Source organism: Carcharodon carcharias, chromosome 20 (genome assembly GCF_017639515.1).
Source record: "Carcharodon carcharias isolate sCarCar2 chromosome 20, sCarCar2.pri, whole genome shotgun sequence".
NCBI lineage: Eukaryota > Metazoa > Chordata > Chondrichthyes > Lamniformes > Lamnidae > Carcharodon > Carcharodon carcharias.
Genome location: NC_054486.1, coordinates 40,325,363 through 40,349,040, shown reverse-complemented (window position 1 = coordinate 40,349,040; position 23,678 = coordinate 40,325,363). Strand labels below are relative to the sequence as shown.

At 43.1% G+C, this 23,678-nt stretch overlaps 1 protein-coding gene across 2 annotated transcripts in view; it reads right to left on the bottom strand.

Annotated features, from left to right (window-relative positions):
• coch (coagulation factor C homolog, cochlin (Limulus polyphemus)) overlaps nt 1-18,495 on the bottom strand; it is a 61,878-nt gene extending 43,383 nt beyond the window's left edge. Inside the window, exons 1-4 of one of the 2 annotated variants that reach the window (XM_041214743.1) lie at nt 18,418-18,495; nt 17,697-17,763; nt 16,985-17,029; nt 16,465-16,621 (exon numbers count right to left, since the gene is read on the bottom strand). In XM_041214743.1, coding sequence (XP_041070677.1) covers nt 16,465-16,621; nt 16,985-17,029; nt 17,697-17,730 — 236 coding nt within the window. In that variant the 5' untranslated portion in view covers nt 17,731-17,763; nt 18,418-18,495. Of the gene's footprint in view, nt 1-16,464; nt 16,622-16,984; nt 17,030-17,696; nt 17,854-18,417 lie in introns of both variants that reach the window. The other variant, XM_041214745.1, reaches the window with a different exon arrangement.
• Nucleotides 18,496-23,678: the final 5,183 nt, after the last annotated feature.

Genomic DNA, 23,678 nt, shown 5'->3' with positions numbered 1-23,678 from the left:
GGGGGGCCTGAAGCTTCTCTTCAGTGAACGATCCAGTGCCAACTTTCTAACAGGCTTCTGGAGCTTGTCCATTTTCAAATTGCTCTGGAGTTCACTATTACTCTGAGTAATTTCCACGCTGCAAACAAGGGGTTAAAACAAGGGGTGGAATCATCTGGTCCTGTTGGCGGAGGACATCATGGCGGGCACAATATGACGAGAAGACAAAAAATCAGTTTCAACCAGTTTGCGAACGTCTGCTACAACAGGCCATGTTTCCAGCTGCTGCATGTTGGGAACCTAATTTCAAAACTTTAGCATCTCATTTTAAGCCCTGATCGCCAGAATCATCCCCCTCATCAAATTTACTGCCCACGTTGGTGTCTCTTCAGCATGACGTGCTTCATGATTACCTTTAAAAGGCATACACTTGGTGACCTGAACTTCCAGGGGAACTTGGAGGTGAGTGCACACAACCTTGTGCAGTGCTCATGAACATCGCCCGTAGGACATCAAGGTTGAGAGGGAGATGGCACAGGCAAGTTGCTTTCTCCTGGCTGGCTTTCAGTGTGATGCCAGGGCAAAGGCTCCAGTGTGGGTCAGGCTGGGGGGTGGTGGAGGCATGGCAGCACAGACTGAAGGAATAATAATTGTTTTAATATCCTTTCCCTGGTGATTGTAATTATTTTAAGTCCCTCCCTCACTTTCACCTTCTGATTCACAATTTCTGGGAGTTATTTGTATCCTCTACAGCAAAGATAGGCTCAAAATGTCTGTCCAACACTTTCACCATTTCCTTATTCCTTTATTAATTCCCCAATCTCACTCTCTAGAGGACCAATGCTCACTTTTCAAGTACTCTTGCTATCTGATTTTATATTTCTCTAGTAATCTATTATCTTCCTCCATAGTAATCTTTTAGTAATTCTTTGCTATTCTTTATATTCTGTCCAATCTTTGTGGAATTATACACCCTTTCTTTCAATTTGATACTATCGTTAACTTCCTTAGTTAGTCATGGATGGCAAGTCCTTCCCTTAGAGTCTTCTTTCTAACTGGAAAGGTATCTTTTCTGAGTATTTGAAATTTCTCCTTAAATGTCTGCCACTGCACCTCTATTGAGCTATCCCTTATCTCTACCCAAACTGATTCTGCTTCTTGATCTCTAGAACTAAGGTCATCTCTCAGTATTGTACCAATGTCATCCTTGATTAACAGAGCTACCCCTCCACATTATCCTAGCTTCATGTTCTTCCCAAATGTCATACACCCTTGAATATTCAGGTCCCAGTCTTTATCATCCCCTAGCCATATTTCTGTAATGGCTATTAGATCATACATACTTATTTCTATTTGTGTTGTCAATTAATCAGTTTTATTATGAATGCTATGTGTATTCAGATACAGGGTCTTTAGTTTTGCCTTTTTACTATTTTTGTAAGCTCCAGCCTTATCTGCTGTTGCACTCCTCCCTTCCTGCCAGTCTCTGATCATCACTTCCCTTATTCCTTTCTTGCCTTGACTTCTCTATTTAATTTACCACATCTTCCCAAACTTGATCCCTCGCCCCCACTATTTAGTTTAAAACTCTTTCTACCGCCTGTTATACACTTGCCAGAACATTTGTCCCAGCACGGTTCAGGTGTAGACGGCCACAATGCTACAACTCCCACTTTCCCCAGTACTGGTGCCAGTGTCCCATGAATTGAATTCCATTTCTCCCACATCAATCTTTGAACCACACATTTAACACTCTCTCTGATTTACCCTATGCCAATTTGTTCATGGCTTAGGTGGTAATCCAGAGATTATCTGAGTTTCTGCTTTCTAATTTAGCCCCTAGCTGATCATGCTCCCTCAGCAGAACCTCTTGTCTAATTCTATCTATGTCATTGGTACCCACATGGACCACAACCATTGGATCCTCCCCCTCCCATTGCAAGTTCTTCTCCAGACCAGAGCAAACATCCTGAATCCTGACACCAGCCATCTGGACGACTCCTCTGGGCTGCAAAGAACTGTGTCTATCCCCTTGGCTATACTGTCCCCAACTACCACCACATTCCTATTAACTCCCTGACTTAAATGGTTTCCTGTGGCATGGTCAGTTTGCTCATCCACCCTGCAGTCACCACTTTCATCCATACAGGCTGCAAGAACCCTGAACCTGTTGGATAATTGCAAAAGGCTGAGGCACCTCCACTTTTACCTTTTGGATTGCCACACCTGCCTCACTCACAGTCACAGCCTCCTGTCCCTGGCCACTGAGCAAATCGAAAGTCCCTATCCTAAGGGGTGTGACTGCCTCCTGGTACAAAATGTTCAGATAACTTTCCCCCTTTCTGATGCATCTCAGTGCCTGAGCTCAGCTTCCAGCTCAATGACTCTGAGTCAAATCTCCTCAAGCCACAGATACTTACTACATACATGTTTTCCCTGATCACACTGGCATCCAGGATATCCCACATTCTGCAGCTGCAGCACATCACCTGTCCTGCCATCTTTATTATGCGTTAATTTATTTTTCTTAATTAATCTACAATTAATAAGCACTGCTACTCCCAATAACCTTCAATACTGCTAGTAAACATTACTGTAACGAAATAAAACCTTACAATTACTAATAAATTCCATGAGTTTTTAAGATAAACGAGCAAAATATTCACCAATCACTTATCTTGGACTGCATTAAAAGCATTAACTACTGATGACCTAGTAGCTGAATGAAGTCAAGCAGGTAGATGTAAATGTAAAGACCAAAAGCAAGAAAACCTAAGATTATACAAATCCTAGCTAATCACTTGGAAATAGAATCAGAGACAGAATAACTAAATGTAGAACCAGAAATTGACTGAGTAGCATTAGCTGGAAACGTAAGGAAATTGACATACAGAAAATGGAATTAGAGTTCCAAAGAAAAGAAAGAGAGAGGGAAAGGGAAATGCAAAAGGAAAGCGAAATGCAAATACAAAGGGAAAAAGGGGATAGAGTAATGTAGTAGGCGAGGTGGATTAGGCAGTCTGTGCTGGAAAGGGAAAAACTGAAACTGGAGGTGCTCATAACAATTCTGATTCTGATTCAGAGCAAAGCTTTGATTTTTTGAAACACTTATGGTTAATACAAAAATAAGCTTGAAAGAGAAGGAGAATGCGGTAGAAAGGACAGGCCAGTCAGAAACTTTAAAAGGAAGAAGTCAGGAGCAGATAATAGAAGGGACTTGCCCAAACTGCTTCCATTGTGGCAATTTTCCAATCTTCATTGTCTTCAGTGAATCAAGAGAGAATCTTTCAGGCCTGCAACCTTTCAACTATTATCTTGAGGACTGACAAAGAAGTGACCTTTTTTGGACACTTTAAGTAATTAAGTGCATGTTACAGATTTAGAAATCATCTTTTTATCTGTTTGTGTCTTGTGTGTATGAGCAATGGGTGTTTGTTGCAGTTACATTTCAGCTATTGTGAAAATAAATGTCACAGTATCGTAAAATTGTCACAGTGCAGAAGGAGGCTATTTGGCCCTTGGGTTAATCATGGCTTTCCGAATGAGAATTTCACCTAGTGCTATTCCTCTGCCTTCTCCCAGCAACCATGAAGATTGTTTCTTTTCAAATAATCATCTAATTTCCACTTGAATGCTTCAAATGATGAGAGTGACTGCCCTTGATGTCAAGGCAGCATTTGACCAAGTGTGGCATCAAGAAGCCCAAACAAAACTGGAGTCAGTGGGAATCAGGGGGAAATCCTTTGCTGGTTGGAGTCATACCTAGCGCCTAGGTTGTGGCTGTTGAAGGTCAATCATCTCAGTTTCAGGACATCACTGCAGGGGCTCCTCAGGCTAACATCTTCACCATCTTCAGTTGCTTCATCAATGGCTTTCCTTCCATCATAAGGTTAGAAGTGGGGATGTTCACTGATGTTTGCACAATGTTTAGCACCATCACGACTCCCTCCTCAGATATTATTTAATTAGTCCATGTCCAAATGCAGCAAGACCTGGACAATATCCAGGCTTAGGCTGATAAGTGGTAAGTAACATTCCTGCCACACATATGCCAGGCAATGACCATCACCAATGAGAGACAATCTAACATCACCCCTTGACATTTAATGGCATTACCATCGCTGAATCCCCACTATCAACATCCTGGGGGTTACCATTGACCAGAAACTGAACTGGACTAGCCATATAAATACAGTGACTATAAGAGCAAGTCAGAGGCTAGGAATCCTGCAACGAGTAACTCACCTCCTGACTCCCCAAAGCCTGTCCACCATTTACAAGTCAGGAGTGAAATACTTTCCACTTGCCTGGATGCGTGCAGCTCCAACAGCATTCAAAAAGCTTGATGCCATCCTGGATAAAGTAGCCTGCTTGATTGGCACCCCATTCACAAACATTCACTCCGTCCACCACTGTCGCACAGTGGCAGCAGCATGCATCATTTACAAGATGCACTGCAGAAACTCATCAAGCCTCCTTCGAAAGCATCTTCCAAACATATGACTGCTACCATCTAGAAGGACAAGGGCTGCAGACTCATGAGAACACCACCACCTGAAAGTTCCCCTCCAAGCCACTCATGATCCTAACTTGGAAATATTTCGCTGTTCCTTCACTGTCGCTCGGTCAAAATCCTGGAGCTCCCTCTCTAACAGCACTGTGGGTGTACCTATACCACATGGACTACAGCAGTTCAAGAAGGCAGCTCATCACCACCTTCTAAAGGGCAATTGGGGATGGGCAAGAAATGCTGGCCTAGCCAGTGACCCCATATCCGATGAATGAACAGAAAAAGTTCTCAGGCAGTGCACTCCAGACCCTAACCACTCGCTGTGTGAAAAAGTTTCTCATAACACTTTTGCTTTGTTTTGCCAATTGCTCTCTTATTCTCAATATTTTCCCGAGTGGGAACAGTTTCTCCCCATGTCCAGACCCTTCATGATTTTGAACACCTTCATCAAATCTCCTCTCAGTCTTCTTTTCTTCAAGAAAATAATCTCAACTTCGGCAATCTTACTTCATAACTGATGTACCTCATCCGTGCAGCCATTCCTGTAAACCTCTTCTGCAATCTCGCCAATGCCTTCACATACTTCCTAAAATGCGGCGCCCAAAATTGTATGCGATACTTCAGCTGAGGCCTAATTAGTTTTATTTACGTTCAACATAACCTCCTTGTACTTATAATCTATGCACCTATTAATAAGGCCCAGGATATTGTATGCTTTATTAACTGCTCTCTCAACCTGTCCTGCCACCTTTAATGATTTATGCACATATACACCCAGATCCCTCTGCTCCTGCACCACCTTTTTTTATACACTGTCTTTCCATGTTCTTTCTACCAAAATGCATCAACTCATATTCCTTCATATTGAACTTCATCTGCCACCTATCTGCCCACTCCAATTTATGTCCTTTTGAAGCTCTACACTGTTCTCCTCACAGTTTATGATGCTTCCAAGTTTTGTTTCATCTGCAAATTTTAAAATTATTCCCCGTACACCAAGGTCTAGATCATTAATATATATCAGGAAAAGCAAGAGTCCCAATACTGACCCCTGAAGAACTCCAGTACAAACCTTTCTCTTGCCTGAAAAGCATCCATTAACCATTACTCTCTGTTTCCTGTCACTCAGCCAATTTTGTATCCATGTTGCTACTGTCCCTTTTATTCCATGAGCTATATGTTTATCCTTTCTTTTGATTTAAACTTACAGGAAAGCCCGTTTTGTGTCTTTTCTTAAAAGTTACAACACTTAAGGGATTAAAACACTTCTTCTGAAAAGTTCATCTTGTTCGTCAGTTGAGAAGTGGGAGAAAGGAGGGTATTACCCCACATCTCTCCCCTGTCCATAACAATATATAAAAATGTAGATGCTTTCTTTGCATTTTATTCCTAGATTTTAGATTTTTGTGGCATCTCATTTTTCCCTGCCAATTTTCTGCCATTCTTTCTCCCCAGGTGCTCTCTAATACCCAGACTGAGGCTATATTTTATGTAGGAGCATAAAGAGAGTGGTGACAGGCTATTCACCTATGGAAACCACACCTAGGAATCATCCAGCTCACAACTACGCATGTGCACTTCCTGCAATGTGCCTGGATTGTGAATTTGGCCAGTTTCAGGAACTCCCTACAGCATTCTCTTCTCTAATTTAGGAATCTGAGCTAAATTAAAATGCCAGAGCACACAATTGACAGAGTTTAGTCAACCCAGCACTGACTAAACTCTGCATTTCTGCTTGTACCAATACTTCAGTAAATTTAACTGTTTGGTGCAAGCATTTTGTGCTTACCAGCAAAAAAGAATCAGCTGCAGGCTAGACACAGATATTAGTAAATTCTACATTTTCTCTTTACGTTCTTTGTCTTTCAAATATATCAACTGAAATACTGGAACAGGATAAATTATGAGAGAATCGCATTACAGTCCCAAATGGATGGCCGACATGTTTTACAGATCAACTATGGACAAGTGTATCTCTTTAAAACACAACTGTAAGTAAATCCACTCTAATGAAACAAACAAATTCAAGATCCAAACAACTTCTATTTTAAACAAAAGGGATGGTGTAGTGGTAATGTCACTGGACTAGTAAGCCAGAGGCACAGGCTCATACTCTGAAGATTCATGGCAGCGGGTGAAATTTAAATTCAGATTTAAAAAAGCCAGTAATGGTGACCATGAAACTATTGTCATAAAAACCCACCTCGTTCACTGATTTCCTTCAGTTTCCTTGCCCTTGTTTGACTTGATGCTGTGAATCTTCATGGGGCCCAGAGACAATGTTGAGGACAGCAAGGGCAACTTCTTCCTCATAGCATCAATTCAACATGGGCTTGGATACTTTCTGTTGGTTACCATCTAGTGCCACCCTCCACCCCCCTCAGTTGATGAATCAGTATTCCTTCATGTTGAACACCAATTGAAAGAAACACTCAGGGTGGCAGGAGCAAAGAATGTACTCCGGGTGGGGGACTTCAATGTCCATCACTAGGAGTGGCTCAGTAGCAATACAACTGACTGAGCTGGCCCAGTTCCAAAGGACATAGCTGCTAGACTGGGTCTATGGAAGGTGGTGAGGAAACCAGCAAGAGGGAGACACCTACTTGACCTTGTCCTCACCACCAACCTACCTGTCACAGATGCATCTGTCCATGACAGTATGGTTAGGAGTTACCACTGCACAAAGAAGGAAATCTGCCATCCTTACTTGGTCTGTTTCCAGGTGACTCCATATATTGACATCAATGTGGTTGACTGCACTCTGAAATGGCCTAGCAAGCTACTCAGTGGTATCAAACCGCTATGAAGTCTAAAAGGAATGAAACCAGACAGACCACCCAGCGTTGACATAGGCATTGGAAACAACAATGCACACCCGCCCCTATTGACTCTGCAAAGTCTTCCTTGCTAACATCTGGTGCCTTGTGCCAAAATTGGGAGAGCTGTCCCACAGACTGGTCAAGCCTGATATAGTCATACTCACCAAATCATACCATACAGCCAATGTCCCAGACACGACCATCACCATGCCTGGGTACGTCCTGTCTCACTGACAGGACAGACTCACCAGAGGTGGTCTACAGTCAGTCAAGAGATGTCCTGGGAGTCCTTAACATTGACTCCGGACCCAATGGAAGACTCATGGCATCAGGTCATAAATTGGAAAGAAAACTCTCTTCTGATTACAGCCTACTGCTGCCCTCAGCTGACGACTCAATGCACCTTGATAATGAACGCCAATTGGAAGAAGCACTGAGGAGAGCACAGGATGTAATCTGGGTGGGGGACTTTAAAGTCCATTTCCAAGATTGGCTTGGTAGCACCACAATTGATTAAGCTGGCTGAGTCCTATAGGGCATAGCTGCTAGACTGGGTCTGCAGCAGGTAGTGAGGGAACCAACAAGAGGTAAAAACATACTTAACCTTATCCTCACCAATCTATCTGCCGCAGATGCATCTGTCCATGACAATATTATTAGGAGTTACCACCATACAGTCCCTGTGGAGATGAAGTCCCGCTTTCATGTTGAGGATGTGCTGTGTGGCACTACAACTGAGCTAGATGAGATAGATTTCAAACAGATCTAGCAACTCAAAACTGGGCATCCATGAGGTGCAGTGAGCCATCAGCAGCAACAGAATTGTATTCAACCACAAGCTGTAACCCCATGGGCCAGCATATCACCCATTGTACCATCACCACAAAGCCAGATTCGATGAAAAGTGCAGGAGGGCACGCCAGCAGCAGCACCAGGCATTTCTAAAAATGAGGTGTCAACCTGGTGAAACTAAAGCACAGGACTGCTTGCATGCCAAACAGCAGAAGCAAAATGCAATCAACAGAGCTAAGTGATCCCACAACCAACAGCTCAGATCTAAGCGCTGCAGTCCTGCCACATCCAGTGTGGATGGTGGAGGACAATTAAACAATTCACTGGTGAAGGAAGCTCCAGAAAGATCCCCATCCTCGATAATGGGGGAGCCCAGCACACGAGTACAAAAGATAAGGCTGAAGCATTTGCAAAAATCTTTAGCCAGAAGTGGCGAGCGGATGATCCATCTCAGCCTTCTCTGGATGTCCCCAGCATCGGAGATGCCTGTCTTTAGCCTATACAATTCTCTCCACGTGATATCAAGACGCGGCTGAAGGCACTGAAGGCTGTGGGGCCTGGCAATATTCCAGCAATAGTACTGAAGACTTGTGCTTCAGAACTTGCAAACCCTAGACAAATTGTTCCAGTACAGCTATAACACTGGGATCTACCCAGCAATTTGGATAATTGCCCAGGGATGTCCTGTCCACGAAAATATAAGTCTACTCTCAATCATCACCAAAGTGATGGAAATGTTGTCGACATTGCTATCAAGTGGCACTTACACAGCAATAACCTCATTAATGCACAGTTTGGGTTCCAGCAGGGCCATTCAGCACCTAATCTCATTATAGCCTTTGTCCAAATATGGACAAAAGAGATGAACTCAAGAGGTGAGCTGAGAATGACAGCAAGGGAGCATTTGTCTGTGTGTGGTATCAAGGAGCCCTAGCAATGCAGAGGTCAATGAGAATCAAGGGGAAAACTCTGCATTGATTGGAGTCATACCTAGCACAAAAGAAGATGGTTGTGGTTGTTGGAGGTCAATCATCTCAGTCCTAGGACATTGCTGCACGTGTTCTGCAGGGTAGTGTCCTAGGCCCAACCATCAAAGACCTTCCTTCCATCATAAGGTCAGAAGTGGGGATGTTCACTGATCATTGCACAATGTTCATCACCATTCACAACTCCTTAGATACTGAAGCAGTCCATATACAAATGCAACAAGTCCTGAACAATATCCAGGTTTGGACAGATAATCAGCAAGTAACATTCGCACCACACAACTGCCAGGCAATGACCTTCGCCCCTTGATATTCAATGGCATTACCATTGTTGAATCCCCCACTTGGTTGCCATCCTGGGGGTTACCATTGACCAGAAACTGAACTGGACTAGCCATATAAATACAGTGGCTACAAGAGCAGGTCAGATGCTGGGAATTCGGGAGTAACTCAGCTTTGGACTCCCCAAAGCCTGTCAAAATGACACAAGTCAGGAGTACGATGGAACACCCTGCATTTGCCTGGATGAATGCAACTCCAACAAAACTCAAGAAGCTTAACATCATTCAGGACAAAGCAGCCCACTTGATTGGCACCCCATTCACCACCCTAAGCATTCAGTCTCTCCACCCTCAATGCACAGTGACAGCAGTGTGCACCATCTGCAAGATGCATTGCAGCAACTCACCAAGGCTTCTTAGGCAGCAATTTCCAAACACATGGCCTCTACCACCTAGAAGGATAAGGACAGCAGATGCATGGACACACCACTGCCTGTAAGTTTCCCTTGAAGTCACACACCATCCTGACTTGGGCTATATTGCCATTCCTTCACAGTCACTGGGTCAAAATCCTGGAACTCCTTTCCTACCAGCACTGTTGGCGTACTGCAGCAGTTCAAGAAGGCAGCTCACTATCACCCCTTCTCAAGAGCAATTCGGGATGAGTAATAAATGCTGGCCTAGCCAGTATACCCACAACCTGTGAATGAATAAATTTTAAAAATCCTCTCCTCCTCATCACTCATCACTCACCTTTAACTCCTGGTGCACCATCAACAGGACAAGTCCTTCTGGTGTTATCAACTGGCTTTAGCACTGATGAGTTATCCTTAAGGGAGCATGGGCTCATTTAGCCCAAGTGTCTGAATGTTGGCTGGTTTTAGCAAAATCATTTCAGTTGGTAGCTCCAACTAGGTTACATTATGGTGTTCAGTATCTTGATTGGCCTAAGAAACTGTCTGGACTCAATGGTAAATCACTGTCTGAAACACATATGGGAAATTCCCAATTCCTAAATGGGAGAATGTGACAAGCAGATGAAAATAAATATATAAATTGTAGGAGCTTTAAACTAAATTTGTTACATAACGAAGGTTAGATTGAATATTTTATTCTTAGACTGTTGACAGGTCTGGGGAATAGGAAAATAATTATTTCATTATATATGAGGATTTTGTAAGTTTTCAGCTCATGTACTGCCACTCTGAAATAAACGCTGACATCCCTTGACAAATCTATTTTAATCTGTGACTGCCGAAGGGACATTGTGAATGGGAAATCTGAGTAGCCACATCATCTGGCTACTAATCCTATCCTGCAATGCATTGCATAATCAAACCCTTATAATTATTTAGATTTAATTGCAGTCTGCTTTTAAATACTCTTGTTCAAATTTTCTGGGCCTTATGGGAAAGCTGTATGTCAGCAAAGATGGGAATGATAGGTGCGAGGGAATTGGAAAGCAAAGCAATAATTACTTTTATCTTTGTGGTTACGGGAGGAGGGAAAAATAACATTATCTAAGTTTTCCCTTCTTGAATCATGGCTGTTCTAAGGGTTGTTTTGACAGTGTTCATGCAGTGATCTATACATCCCTCACATGGACAGCAAACACCACACACCAACCTGACTTGGAACTACGTCACCGCTCCTTCACTAGGCCAAAAGCCAGGAATTTCCTTCCTAACAGCACTGCGGATGTATCAGACTTATGCCGTTTAGGAAGGCGTCCCACCATTATCTTCTCATAGGCAATTCAGGGAAGGGCAACAAACGCTGGCTTTGCCAGTGACACTCACATCCCATGCACAAAAAAAAGACTGCAGCCGGGATTCTTCACTACCATTTGCACTGGGTGTCATAGCTGGCAGGGGCAGAAAATATCCGGAGATTGCAAAAGTCAGTTTCACGTCATCTTAAAACCAATTTGCGATTGTCTGCTCTATCTGTCAACAGCAGGCTGCGTTTCCTGCCACTGCACGTCAGGAACTAATTACAATAGTTCAGCATCTCATTATTAGCCCTGTTCGCCAGAATCATCCCTCCACCTGGCAATCTGCTCTTCACTTCGCACTTTGAGGTTTGTCTGCCTACTGTGCTTCAGGCAGCCGTCGCTGTCATCAGTGCCAGGCTTCGCAAACAACACGACGTCGCTTTTAGTGGGGCTCACGGGCAGGTCTCTGCCTACCAGACCAGCGGTAAGGCGGGAGTGGCTTTTCAATTGCTTGCTTGGGAGAGGGGGGTATCCCAGGGTCTGTGTGGGGCACATGTTGATCAGTGCAAATGGCTTCAAGATGGCAAGGGCTGAGGAGGCACTCTCCAGAGAAGATGATGCCAGATGGGGAGGCAGTAGTGTAGTGGTATTGTCACTGGACTGGTAATCAGGAGACTCAGGGTAATGTTCTAGGGACATGGGTTCAAATCCCACCATGCTGAATTCAATAAAAATCTGGAATTAAAAGTCTAATGATGACCATGAAATCATTGTCAATTGTCGTAAACCCATCTGATTTACTAATGTCCTTTAGGGAAAGAAGTCTGTCATCCTCGCCTGGTCTGGCCTACATGTGACTCCAGACCCGTTGTAACGTGGTTGACTTAAGTGGCTTTTGAAGTGGCCTAACAGGCCACTCAGTTGTATCAAAATGCTAAAAAATCAATAAAAAGGAATGAAACCAGTCAGACCACCTGGCACCGACCTAGGCACAAGAAATGACAACTGTTGATTCTGCAAAGTCCTCCTTACTAACATTGGCTTGTGTCAAAATTGGGAGAGCTGTTTCACAGACTAGCTAAGCAACAGTCTGACATAGTCATACTAATGGAATCATACTTTACCTATCAAGTCCCAAACATCACTATCCCTGGGTATTTCCTGGTGGCAGCACTGTGGTGTACAGTCAGGAGGAAGTTATCCTGGGAGTCCTGAACATCGACACTGAGTCTCATAAAGTCTCATGGCATCAGGTCAAATATTTGCAAGGAAACCTCCTGCTGATTACCACGTACTGCCCAACCCCTCAGCTGATGAATTGGTGTTCCTCCATGTTGAACACCGCTTGGAGGAAACACTGAGTGTGGCAAGGGTGCAGAATGTACTCTGGGTGGGGGACTTCAATGTCCATCACCAAGGGTGGCTCGGTTGCACCACCACAGACTGAGCTGGTCAGGTCCTGAAATATCTAGCTGCTAGACTGGGTCTGCGGCAGGTGGTGAGGGAACCAACAAGAAGGACAAACGTACTTGACCTCATCGTCACCAATCTGCTTGCCGCAGATGCATCTGTCCAAGACAGTATCGGAAGGAGTTTTCACATTGAGGATATCCTCCATTATGTTGTGTGGCACTACCACTGTGCTAGATGGGATAGATTTCGAACAGATCTAGCAACTCAAAACTGGACATTCATGAGGCACTGTGGGTCATCAGCAGCAGCAGAATTGTATTCAACCATAATCTGTAACCTCATGGCCCGGCATATCCCCCACTCTACCATTACCACCAAGCCAGGAGGTCAACTCTGGATCAATGAAGAGTGTAGGAGGGCATGCCAGGAGCAGCACCAGGCATACCTAAAAATGAGATGTCAACCTGGTGAAACTACAACACAGGACTAAACATCATAAACAGCAAGTAATAAACATGGCTAAGCAATTTCACAACTAACGGATCAGATCTAAGTCCTGTCATTTCAGTCATGAATGGTGGTGGACAATTAAATGACTCACTGGAGGAGGAGGCTCCACAAATATCCCCATGCTTCAATGCTGGAGGAGCCCAGCACATCAGTGCAAAAGATAAGGCAAACATTCGCAACAACCTTCAACCAGAAGAGCCAAGTGGATGATTCACCTCAACATCCTCCAGAGGTCCCATGCATCACAGTCGAAGGGCGAGGGTTTTACGGCCGCTCCCACCTGGCAGGATATTATGGTCCCACTGAACTGAATGACGATTTAAATGGCTTGCTGCATCTGCTGGGGGGAGAAATGCAGTGGTGGGACTGTAAAATCCTGGCCCAGGTTTTCAGCCAATTTGATTCACTCCACGTGATATCAAGAGACAGGCTGAAGGCACTGGATACTACAAAGGCTACGGGGCCTGACAATATTTTGGCAATGGCACTGAAGACTTGTACTCCAGCATGTGCTGCACCCCTAGCCAAGCTGTGCCAGTACATCAACAACACTGGCATCTACCCGGCTATGTGGAAAATTGCCCAGATATGTCCTGTACACAAAAGGCAGGACAAATACAAACCCAGCCAATAACTGCCTCATCAGTCTACTCTCCATCATCAGTAAAGTAATGGAAGGGGTCATCAACAGTGCTATCAAGGGGCACTTGCTTAGTAAGAACCTGCTGATTGATGCCCAGTTTGGGTTCCGCCAGGGTCACAACTTCTGACCTCATTACAGATTTGGTTCAAACATGGACAAAAGAGCTGAACTCCCAAGGTGAAGTGAGAGTAACTGCCCTTGACATCAAGGCTGCATTTAACCGAGTGTGGCATCAAGGAGCCCTAGCAAAACTAGAGTCAATGGGAATCACTGGTTGGAGTCATATGTAGCACAAAGGATGATGGTTGTGGTTGTTGGAGGTTACTGTTCTCAGTTCCAGGACATCGCCGAAGAGTTCCTCAGGGTAGTGTCCTAGGCCCAACCATCTTCAGCTGCTTCATCAATGACTTTCCTTCCATCATAAGGTCAGGGATGGGGATGTTCGCTGATGATTACACAATGTTCAGTACCATTCGTGACTCCTCGGATACTGAGGCAGTCATTGCCTGCCACTTGTGTGGCGTGAATTTTACTTGCCACTTGTCAGCCCAAGCCTGGATATTGTCCAAGTCTTGCTGCATTTGGACATGGACTGCTTCAGCATCTGAGGAGTCATGAATGGTGCTGAACATTGGGGATATTCGCTGATAATTGCACAATCTAGCCTTATGATGGGAGGAAGGTTATTGATGAAGCCGCTGAAAATGGTTAGGCTTAGGACATCACCCTGAGGAACTCCTCAATGATGTCCTGGAACTGAGATCACTGACCTTCAACAACCACAACCATATTCCTTTGTGCTAGGTATAACTCCAAACAGTGGAGAGTTTTTCCCCTGATTCCCATTGACTCCAGTTTTGCTAGGGCTCCTTGATGCCACACTTGGTTAAGTGCTGCCTTGATGTCAAGGGCAGTTACTCTCACCTCACCTTGGGAGTTCAGCTCTTTTGTCCATGTTTGAACCAAGGCTGTAATGAGGTCAGGAGCTGAGTGGCCCTGGAAGAACCCAACTGAGCATCAGTGAGCAGTCTATTGCTAAGCAAGTGCTGCTTGATACCACTGTTGATGACCCCATCCATCACTGTGCTGAGTGTGAGAGTTTAGAGTGATGCCTTACCCTGGCGCCACAGATGAGATTATTCATCCTCTTTTTGCACTACATGGCCAACCACTTCTGTGCATTGTTGACACTGACCACTACTGCCACCGCCTGCCAAACCGGAGTCGTGAGATTGCTGGACCTCCTGTAGCCAGAGTGGGGTAGAAGACATCATAGCGGCCCATCAAAAGACATTCCAGGGATAGGCCATTGAACTCTTCTTGGTTTTTGGGGCCATGTCTTCACTGCAGCAATCCTATGCTGCAAGCATTGAGAACTATGTGCACAGTTGCAGTTTAGATATGGCACCCAGAGTAAGGAAATGGTGAGGCAACATGGCCAGCGATTCAGAGGCAAAACAGTGTGCTTCCTGTGGCTGCATAATTAATGAGGCATGAAGAGGATGATACGGTGCAAAAGCCCACCCCTGCACCTAGCGGGAAAAACATCACTAAGTGCTAGTGCAATTAAGGGAAAATTCCACCCTGTGTCACTTGCACAGCTTGAGTTTGTTGCATGGCATCAATGGGGTCTGAAATTAGAGAAAATCACAGGATTGCAGTATAATTACAGATAATTAACACCATTCAGCCTTCCATTCTATATCTATTTGTTTCTTAAATGATCTAAAGTCCATCCTAAATGTTCTCTTCATGAAGAACAACTTTCTGAAATTAAATCTGAAGTTCCCTTTTAGTAGTTTGAACCTATCTTTTGCGTCTCTTATGTCTCCCTTCCTGGTTGAAAATCTCTCAAATCCAAATCTCTCAAGTCCTTCTTCATAACTCAGAACCATACCACCAGAGATAAACCTTGTAGTTCTTTTCTGCACTTGCTTTGTTTATTTCTTGGTGACCAAATGTGGAGGCAGTGCTCAATATATTGAACAGTACAGTTCGATCACAATTCTTCCTCTTCCTTGTAATATACTGTTTTGGCTATGCAGTTCAACACTTTATTTGCTTTGCATTGGTTGTTCCACTAAGACTCTGATATCTCTTTCACCTTTATCCTTAAGCTGAGTTGTTGAGACAGGCCAGGCTGTATTTTAGTGGAGCTGAGATGACAATTTTTGCACCTCTGGCTCAAAAAATTAACTTTGGAAGGGTTTAGTGATTGTCTTTTGAGCAGCAGTGGTCCTTTTTAGAGCTGATAGATCGGCTGTGCAAGCTCTGCCCATTTGTATCTGAAACCAGGACCCTAAGTTGGATGCTTAAGCCTTGTGGCTGTTTCAGGTGGACTGTTCACCCATTTGCTGACTTGTCTGAAAATGGGATCAGACATGCCTTGAGCATTAACTGGGTAGCTGAGATGCACTGTCTCCCAATTTTCAACCCATAGCTCCTAGGTTTAAAGCTGCAAAATAGACACAAAATAGACAAAATTTCTCTTCTATCCTCTTGCAAATGGCAGTGTTTCTTTGGAAACTCTGTTCATATGCATTGATTTTAAAGATTGTATTTCTACAGATGAGCAAAAGAAAGTATGATTAAATGGAAAATACAGTCAAGCTAATTATTTCCATGATATCATATGCACTTTGTCCTATCATGTGTCTTCTTGAGATTTCATATGTATAAATCAGCCTGCTAAATTACCAAGAATTTTGGATGTCTTGCTTGTGAATATTCATTTCTCAGTTAGGTCACAGTCATTAGCGATAACTTTAGGGTCAATTCTATGTTTTTTTAAAAGTAAGTTTCATTTGAAGATCTCACCTGTGAACTGCAGCTGCACAGATACTGGAGACTGAGGCATACACTCCAGATCCCCAGACTGATTGCCGTGAGTGATCACAATGTGGTGGGCACAGCACATCCATGAGATCCTCCATGAACTCAACACCTCTAGTGGCACAGTCAATTGAAATTGGCACTTGAAAAGTAAAGCATACTTTGTAACTTAACTTGCAATAAACATCACAGGAGCAGGACCATCAAAGATATCCTTCAGCAATTAAAAAATTCAAATCCTAACATATTGACAAAAAATGGTAACTGTCTTGCCAAAAGGCAAAAACTGTTCTTTTCACATTGAATAGGCAATACACAAAGAAACTACATTTACATTCTAAGACTTCATAGAGGAAAGTACACCTCTGGTGCATGAGGTACATGTTATTGGGCCCAATTAAATACATTGATTGCTTGTAAAGCACTTTAAAAACCTTTTAAATGGAACATGCCCAATAAAACAAAACAAACATGCAGAGGATTCATTACTTTTCACAAAACCTACCTGCTCCTTGGTCTCCCTTTGCTGGCGAAGTGAATGTTAAGACTCCTGCACACATCAAAGTGAACAATACTTTGTAATTCCAGAGCATTACTTTCAAAAAAATCAGTTGCAGCTGTGTACAACATGACATGAAATAACTTCTAATAATTCAATTTCATATTCCACTAAAAACGTGAACTAAGAAGCTTAAGTATGCGAGCAAATTGGGAATTTTGCGCTAAAAACGATTGTTGAAGTCAATAGAATTAAGCAACTTTGAATGTAAAGGAAACTGTACAAAATACCATTGCATTTTGTGAAAATCTTTAAATTCCAGTTTCAGGAGGCAGCACTCCAGAGATATTTGTATTGCCCGGTTTTCATCGCCTCATGGTGCCCACAGCTGTGCAGGGTTACTTCACCTGCGACTTCATCGGTTTCATCTCCACCCAATATACACTGGGCAGAGCGGATTGGGATAAATTGGCTGCTCTCTTCCCCATGGACTGAATTGTACTGTAGTAAAGTCGAGGCCCGGCACCGCAACACACCCAATGCGCACAGAGCCAATCTATTATTTCCTGTCAGTTCATCGCTTTGGTGTTGTAGGTATGTTTATTACCTGAGTTCAAAGGCTCCCCTTTTTTGAGTCGTTTGAATCACCAGTTCCTGGACTAACTGAGTTCACCATTACAACGGTTTGCTGAATTATTGATTGGAATGAGGCACTTACCGAGAGACAGGATCGCCGTGCCGAGAACAGACATTGTAACAGCGTCCAGAGTCTCCCAGTCCCAGGGCTAGTCAATTAGAAACCACACATCAATACAGAAAGGTTAAACATCCAGATGCTCCGAAGTCAAAGCAGGATGATGTTGAACGAAAAATACCTTAAGCAAGAAAGTTTACTAGATCAAATGGAGTTCACCATTTCCCACAAACAGGAGCGACGCAACTGAACAAGATGAAATTCCTCCCAACTGTCCCAGCAACCGATCCACAGCCAGAATGGTACCTAGCGCTTTGTTTTACTCCCGATTTATCAGATGTCACTAGAGAACAAAATGAAGCCCCAGGTACCGTTCTAGGCATATTAGGCAATACATCAAACGAAAGCAGTAATAAAGTTCCCAGCAAGGGTTTTAACCTCAGTAACCGTGCCATTAGCTTATTCTTCTGATCTAGTCGTCAATAATTCACCGTAATTTACAGATTTTTAAAATTCTAATCGACGGCGTTCCGTATTGGATCTGTATCATCAATTCTACCGGAATTATGGTTGCTCCTATTCCCTGCAGTTTATTTACAATCCAGTCGGATGAATAAACAGGGTCCAAGTGCACTGTGCAGAATCACGGCTTTTGTTAACAGTAAATTAGAATTAGCCTTTCCAACCAGTCTTCATGGAATACATGTGTTTGGAAAGTTTCTACTCGCATATACAAGGCACTTACACTCTCCGCTCCGGCTACGGACTGATGATCTGCTTCAGCCGGTGGATTGTCTGAGCTCTCGGAATGAGCGCTAAACTGAAAACCCAGGCTAAACCCAAACTTCTCAAATTCACCTAAATACGCAGAGTTGCGTCACGTCGAGGCGTTCCAGTTGTGCACTTTTGCGAATGACTGAATTTTTCATAATGTCTGGTACTCTCTGGCAGTAACTGGAATTTACAAATATGAAGGATTCAAACCGAGTGGAATATATTGTAAATGGGTGCGTGACGATGGTAGGAAATTTGCGCTAATTCTCAGCGATTTGGTTCTCGGAGTGAACGGGACAGACTCAGGTAACAGATGTGGGAGAATAACTCAGCAGCAGCAAAACTGAAAATCACCCGAACTGAAAAGAAAAACACCCAAACTGATAAATATCTGAAACTGATAATAACCTGAATCTAAAAATCACCTGAAATTAAAAATCACCTGAAATTAAAAACACCTGAAACTGAAAAACATCCGTAATTAAATTACCTTATGTTCAATCCCTCTCGCAATAAAGGATAACATTCCATTAGCCTTCTTAATTACTTGCTGTACCTGTGACTCATGTACTAGAACACCTAGATCCCTCTGCACCTCAGAATTATGCAGCCATTCTCCATTTAAGTAGTACTCTGCTTTTTTGTTCTTCCTGCCAAAGTGAACAACTTCACATTTTCTCTCATTAAACTCCATTTCCTAGATCTTTGCCCACTCACACAACCTGTTTATATCCATCTGCAATCTCCTCATGTTCTCCTCACAACATACTTTACTACCTATCTTTGTGTCATCTGCAAATTTAGCTACCATGACTTCATTCCCCTCATCTAAGTCATTGAAGAGTAAATCGTTGAGGTCCCAGTACAGATCCCTGTGGGTCATTACATCCTGCCAATCAGAATAATAACATGCATATTCATCCCCCTATCCACTACTTTAGTCAATGCTTCATAAAGTTTAATTAGATTCATAAGATGTGACCTACTCTTTACAACTTCTTGCTGGTCCCAGTGTTTTGAAGGCTATGACCATATTTCCACTCCCACCTGCTGGCTCTGATGTCAGCCTTGCTGGTTTTGGGAGGGTTTTTAATCAAAATCAAAGGAATTCTAACATTTATTTTAAGATTGTTAATTCATTAAGTGATAGAATTTCAAGGCATCTCTGGCAGTGCAGTACCCCTTCAGTGCTGCACTGACTGTCAGCCTTGAGTTTTGTTCTCAAGGCCTGGGTGGGAACTGAACCCACAACAGTCAGTCTCAGGTGAGTGGGCTGCCAACTGAGATGTGGCTAACATCTGAAATCTGAAATAAAAGCACAAAATGCTGTTCTGGGTGGATAACAATTCATCAGAACTGGAAAAGTTGGATATATCTGGTTTTAAGCAAGTAAAGAGGTGGGCAGGAGGAAAAGAACAAAAGGGAAGTGCTGTGATAGGGTGGAAGGCAGGAGAGATGAAATGATAAGGGGTGATGGTGTTAGGCAAAAGGAGATGGTAATGGGACAGGTAAAGAAAAAACTTTAAATTTTGGAACCAAAAACACAACCTCTAAATTTGCAGGGGACACCCAATTGGAAAGGATAGTCAATACTGATGAGGACTGCATCAGATTACAGGAGTGCATTAATAAACTTACAGAATGAGCAAATAAATGGCAAATGAAGTCAACACCGATTTAAAAATGAGATTGCATGCTTTAGTGGGAAGAATGGGAGGTCACCTATTGAGTGGAAGGTGCAAGTCTAGTTAGGGTAGGGGAATAAAGGGATCTCAATACAAATGTACCAATCAGTAAAAGTGGTGCCACGCATTAGCAAGGTGATAATATGTTAAACTAAGCAGTTGGCTTTATTTCTAGAGGGATTGAATTGGAAAGGTTGGGAAGTTATGCTAAACCTGTATGGAATCTTGGTTGGACCACACATGGAGCACTGCATGCAGTTCTGGTACCGTGTTATAAAAAAAGAATGTGGAGGCATTGGAGAGGGTGCAGGCAGGGTTTACCAGGATATTGCTAGAAATGCTTGCCTATACATATCAGGAAAGGATCGACAGACATGGTCTCATTTCTCTTGAAAAAAGGAAGTGGAGGGGTGACCTAATAGAGGTCTTTTTTTTTTAAAAAAAGAAACATTTTGATAAAATAGATACAGAGCGAATGATTCCTCTTGTGGGGAAGAGGATAACCAGAGGCGGTCACTATAAGACAGTCAGCAAGGAACTCAAAAGGGAATTCAGAAGAAAATTCTTCACCCAAAGAGCGGTGAGAATGTGGAACTTGCTACCAGAAGGAATAGTTGAAGCAAATAGTTTAGATGCACTTAAGAGGGAGATGGATGAGTATTGAGACTGAAAGGAATAGAGGGTTACAGTGGTAGATTAGATGAGTTGGGAGGAGACTCGAGTGGAGCCTAAACACTGGCTTGGACAAGTTGGGCTGAATGGCCTGTTTCTGTGCCATATATCCTACATATGTATATGTAAAAATCACCCGAATTGAAAATCACCCAGCTAAAAATCATCCGAACTGAAAAACACCCGAACTGAAACATCACCAGAAATGAAAATCACCCAATCTGAAAATCAACAGAAATGAAATACACCAAGCTAAAAAAAAAACACCCAAACTGAAAAACACCCGAAATGAAAATCACCTTAAACTAAAAACCTCCCGACCTGAAAACAACCAGAAACGAAAATGACCAGAAACGAAAATCACCAGAAATGAAATACACCTGAGTTAAAAAAACACCCAAATTGAATAACACTCGAAACTGAAAAAACAGCCGAAATTGAAACCACTAGAACTGAAAAACACCCAAAGTGAAAAACACCGGAGCTAAAAATCACGTGAACTGTAAATCATCTGAAATTAAAGATCACACTAACCTGAATTCATCTGAGCGGAAAATCACCCGAACTGCAAAACACCCAACTGAAAAATACCCAAACTGAAAAATCACCCGAACAGAAAATCAGCTGAACAGTAAGTCAATTTAAACAGAGGATCACATGAAATTGAATTCATCTGAGCCAAAAAGCACCCAAAACAGAAAAACAACCAAACTGAAATCACTTGATACTGAAAAACAACTGAATTGAAAATCACCAGAAACTGAAGATCAGGCAAAACTGAAATCATCCAAGCCAAAAAGCACCTAGGCTGAAAGTCATCTGAACAGGAAAACATCTAAGAGCACTGCGCGAAAGCTTCCTGAAGGCAGACAGCTGCCTCAAGGAGCCGGAGTCCTGAAACAGCTAAACTAAAGGTTTCAAAAGCAGAAAAAAAAGTCCATGCAACACAATCAACCACCTGAAAATATAGCTGATAAAAAAAGCTATCCACAGATATTGATTTTTATTTTATTGCATCGCGGAAATCTCATCCACCCTTGGATGAGTTTTGATGAAAAATGCAAAGTCCACCTGGCCAATTTGCCTGTCCATCAACGGGCCACAAAAAATCAAAGACAATTACATCATTAACTGGCTTAATTGCCCTCTTAGTTGTTGGCAGGCGCACTTCTGACTTTTGTGCTCACCCAAAGTCTTTTTGTGCTATTTTAGGCCCGATTGGGTCGGGCATGCACCCCTCCGTGGATGTAAAATTCTGCTCTGAAACTGAAAAATGCCCAAACTGAAAATCACCTGAAATGAAAAACACCTGACCTAAAAATCACATGAACTGAAAATCGCCTGAGAAATACCCGAACTGAAAAAGACATGAAAATCACCTGAAACTAAAAAATATTAAAAATGAAAATCACCCAAAATTGAAAATCACCTGAAACTGAAAATGGAAACTTGCCAACTGTAAAACTCACGAGCCGAAAAACACGTGAAGTGAAAATCACTTGAATTGTAAATCATCTGAAACTGAAGATCACACAAAACTGAATTTATCCAGCCAAAAAACACGAACAAAAAAATCACCTGGGCTGAAAAGCCCCCTAAATGAAAACCACCTGAACTGAAAAACATCTGAACTAAAAATTACCTGAAATTGAAAAACCCCCAAAATGAAAAACAGCCAAAATGCAAAACATCCAAATGAAAAACCACCTGAAACAAAAACCCCCAAAATGGAAATCACCTGAACTGAAAAACATGCAAACTGTACTCACCTGAACTGAAAAACACCTGAAACTGATGATCACTAGAAATGGAAGATCATGTGAAAGAGCAAACCACATGAGCTGAAAAACACCTAAGTGAAAATCATGATCTAAACTGAAAAACACCCTAGCGACAATCACTTGAACTGAAAATCACCTGAATTGAAAATCTCCTGATATTGAAGATCACGTGAAACTGAAAATCACGTGAAACTGAAAATCACCTGAGCCAAAAAACACAAAGCTGAAAATCATCCGAAATGAGAAACACCTGAACTGAAAATCATGTGAACTGAAAATCACCTGAAACTGAAGATCATCCAAGGCAAAAAACATCATAATTGAAAGTCATCCGAATGGGAAAACGCCCAAACTGAAAAATGCCCAAACTGAAATTCACCAAAAATGAATATCACCTGAACTGAAGAACACCCAAACTGAAAATCACCTGACCTGAAATCAAATCGGTATTGAAAAACAGTAGAAACAAACAACTGAAAAGAAGAACACCTGAAAGGAAAACACCCAAAACTGTAAAACACTCGAACTGAAAAACACCTCGAGGAGAATTTTCCCCATGTCGGGCGGGCAGTTGGGAATGGGCACAATCGCCGCCAGTGATCGATTCCATACCGCCATTTTACAGGTGGGTCAATTAAGGCCCCACCCAGCATAGTTCATGACTCCCGAGGACAATGGGAGTGTACGGGCAGCAGCGGACATGCACACACCGCCAAGTCCACCCGGCAGCCTGTTTAAATGAAGGCCTGGCAACCTTTGCAAGGCTGCTCAGAATGGCAGGAAGAAGAGCACGTCAGAGGGGTAATGTGCATCACGCAAGTGGGGAGGGTAGGCCATCAGGGCAGGCCAGGCCAGGCCGGAGGATAGGGCAGTGGGGTCCCTCGTTTCTCGGATGAGTGCCTGGCTGCCCTCCTGGAGGAGGTGGCAGTGGGGCGGGAGGTCCTGCTTCCGAAGGACAGGAAGTGGAGGCCTCCCCACCTGACCAAACGTGCATGGGAGGAGGTGGCCGAGAGTTTCAGCTCTCATGGTTAGTGCAGCGCACATGGCTCCAGTGCCGCAAAAGATTCAACGACCTCCTGCGCTCGTGAAGGGTG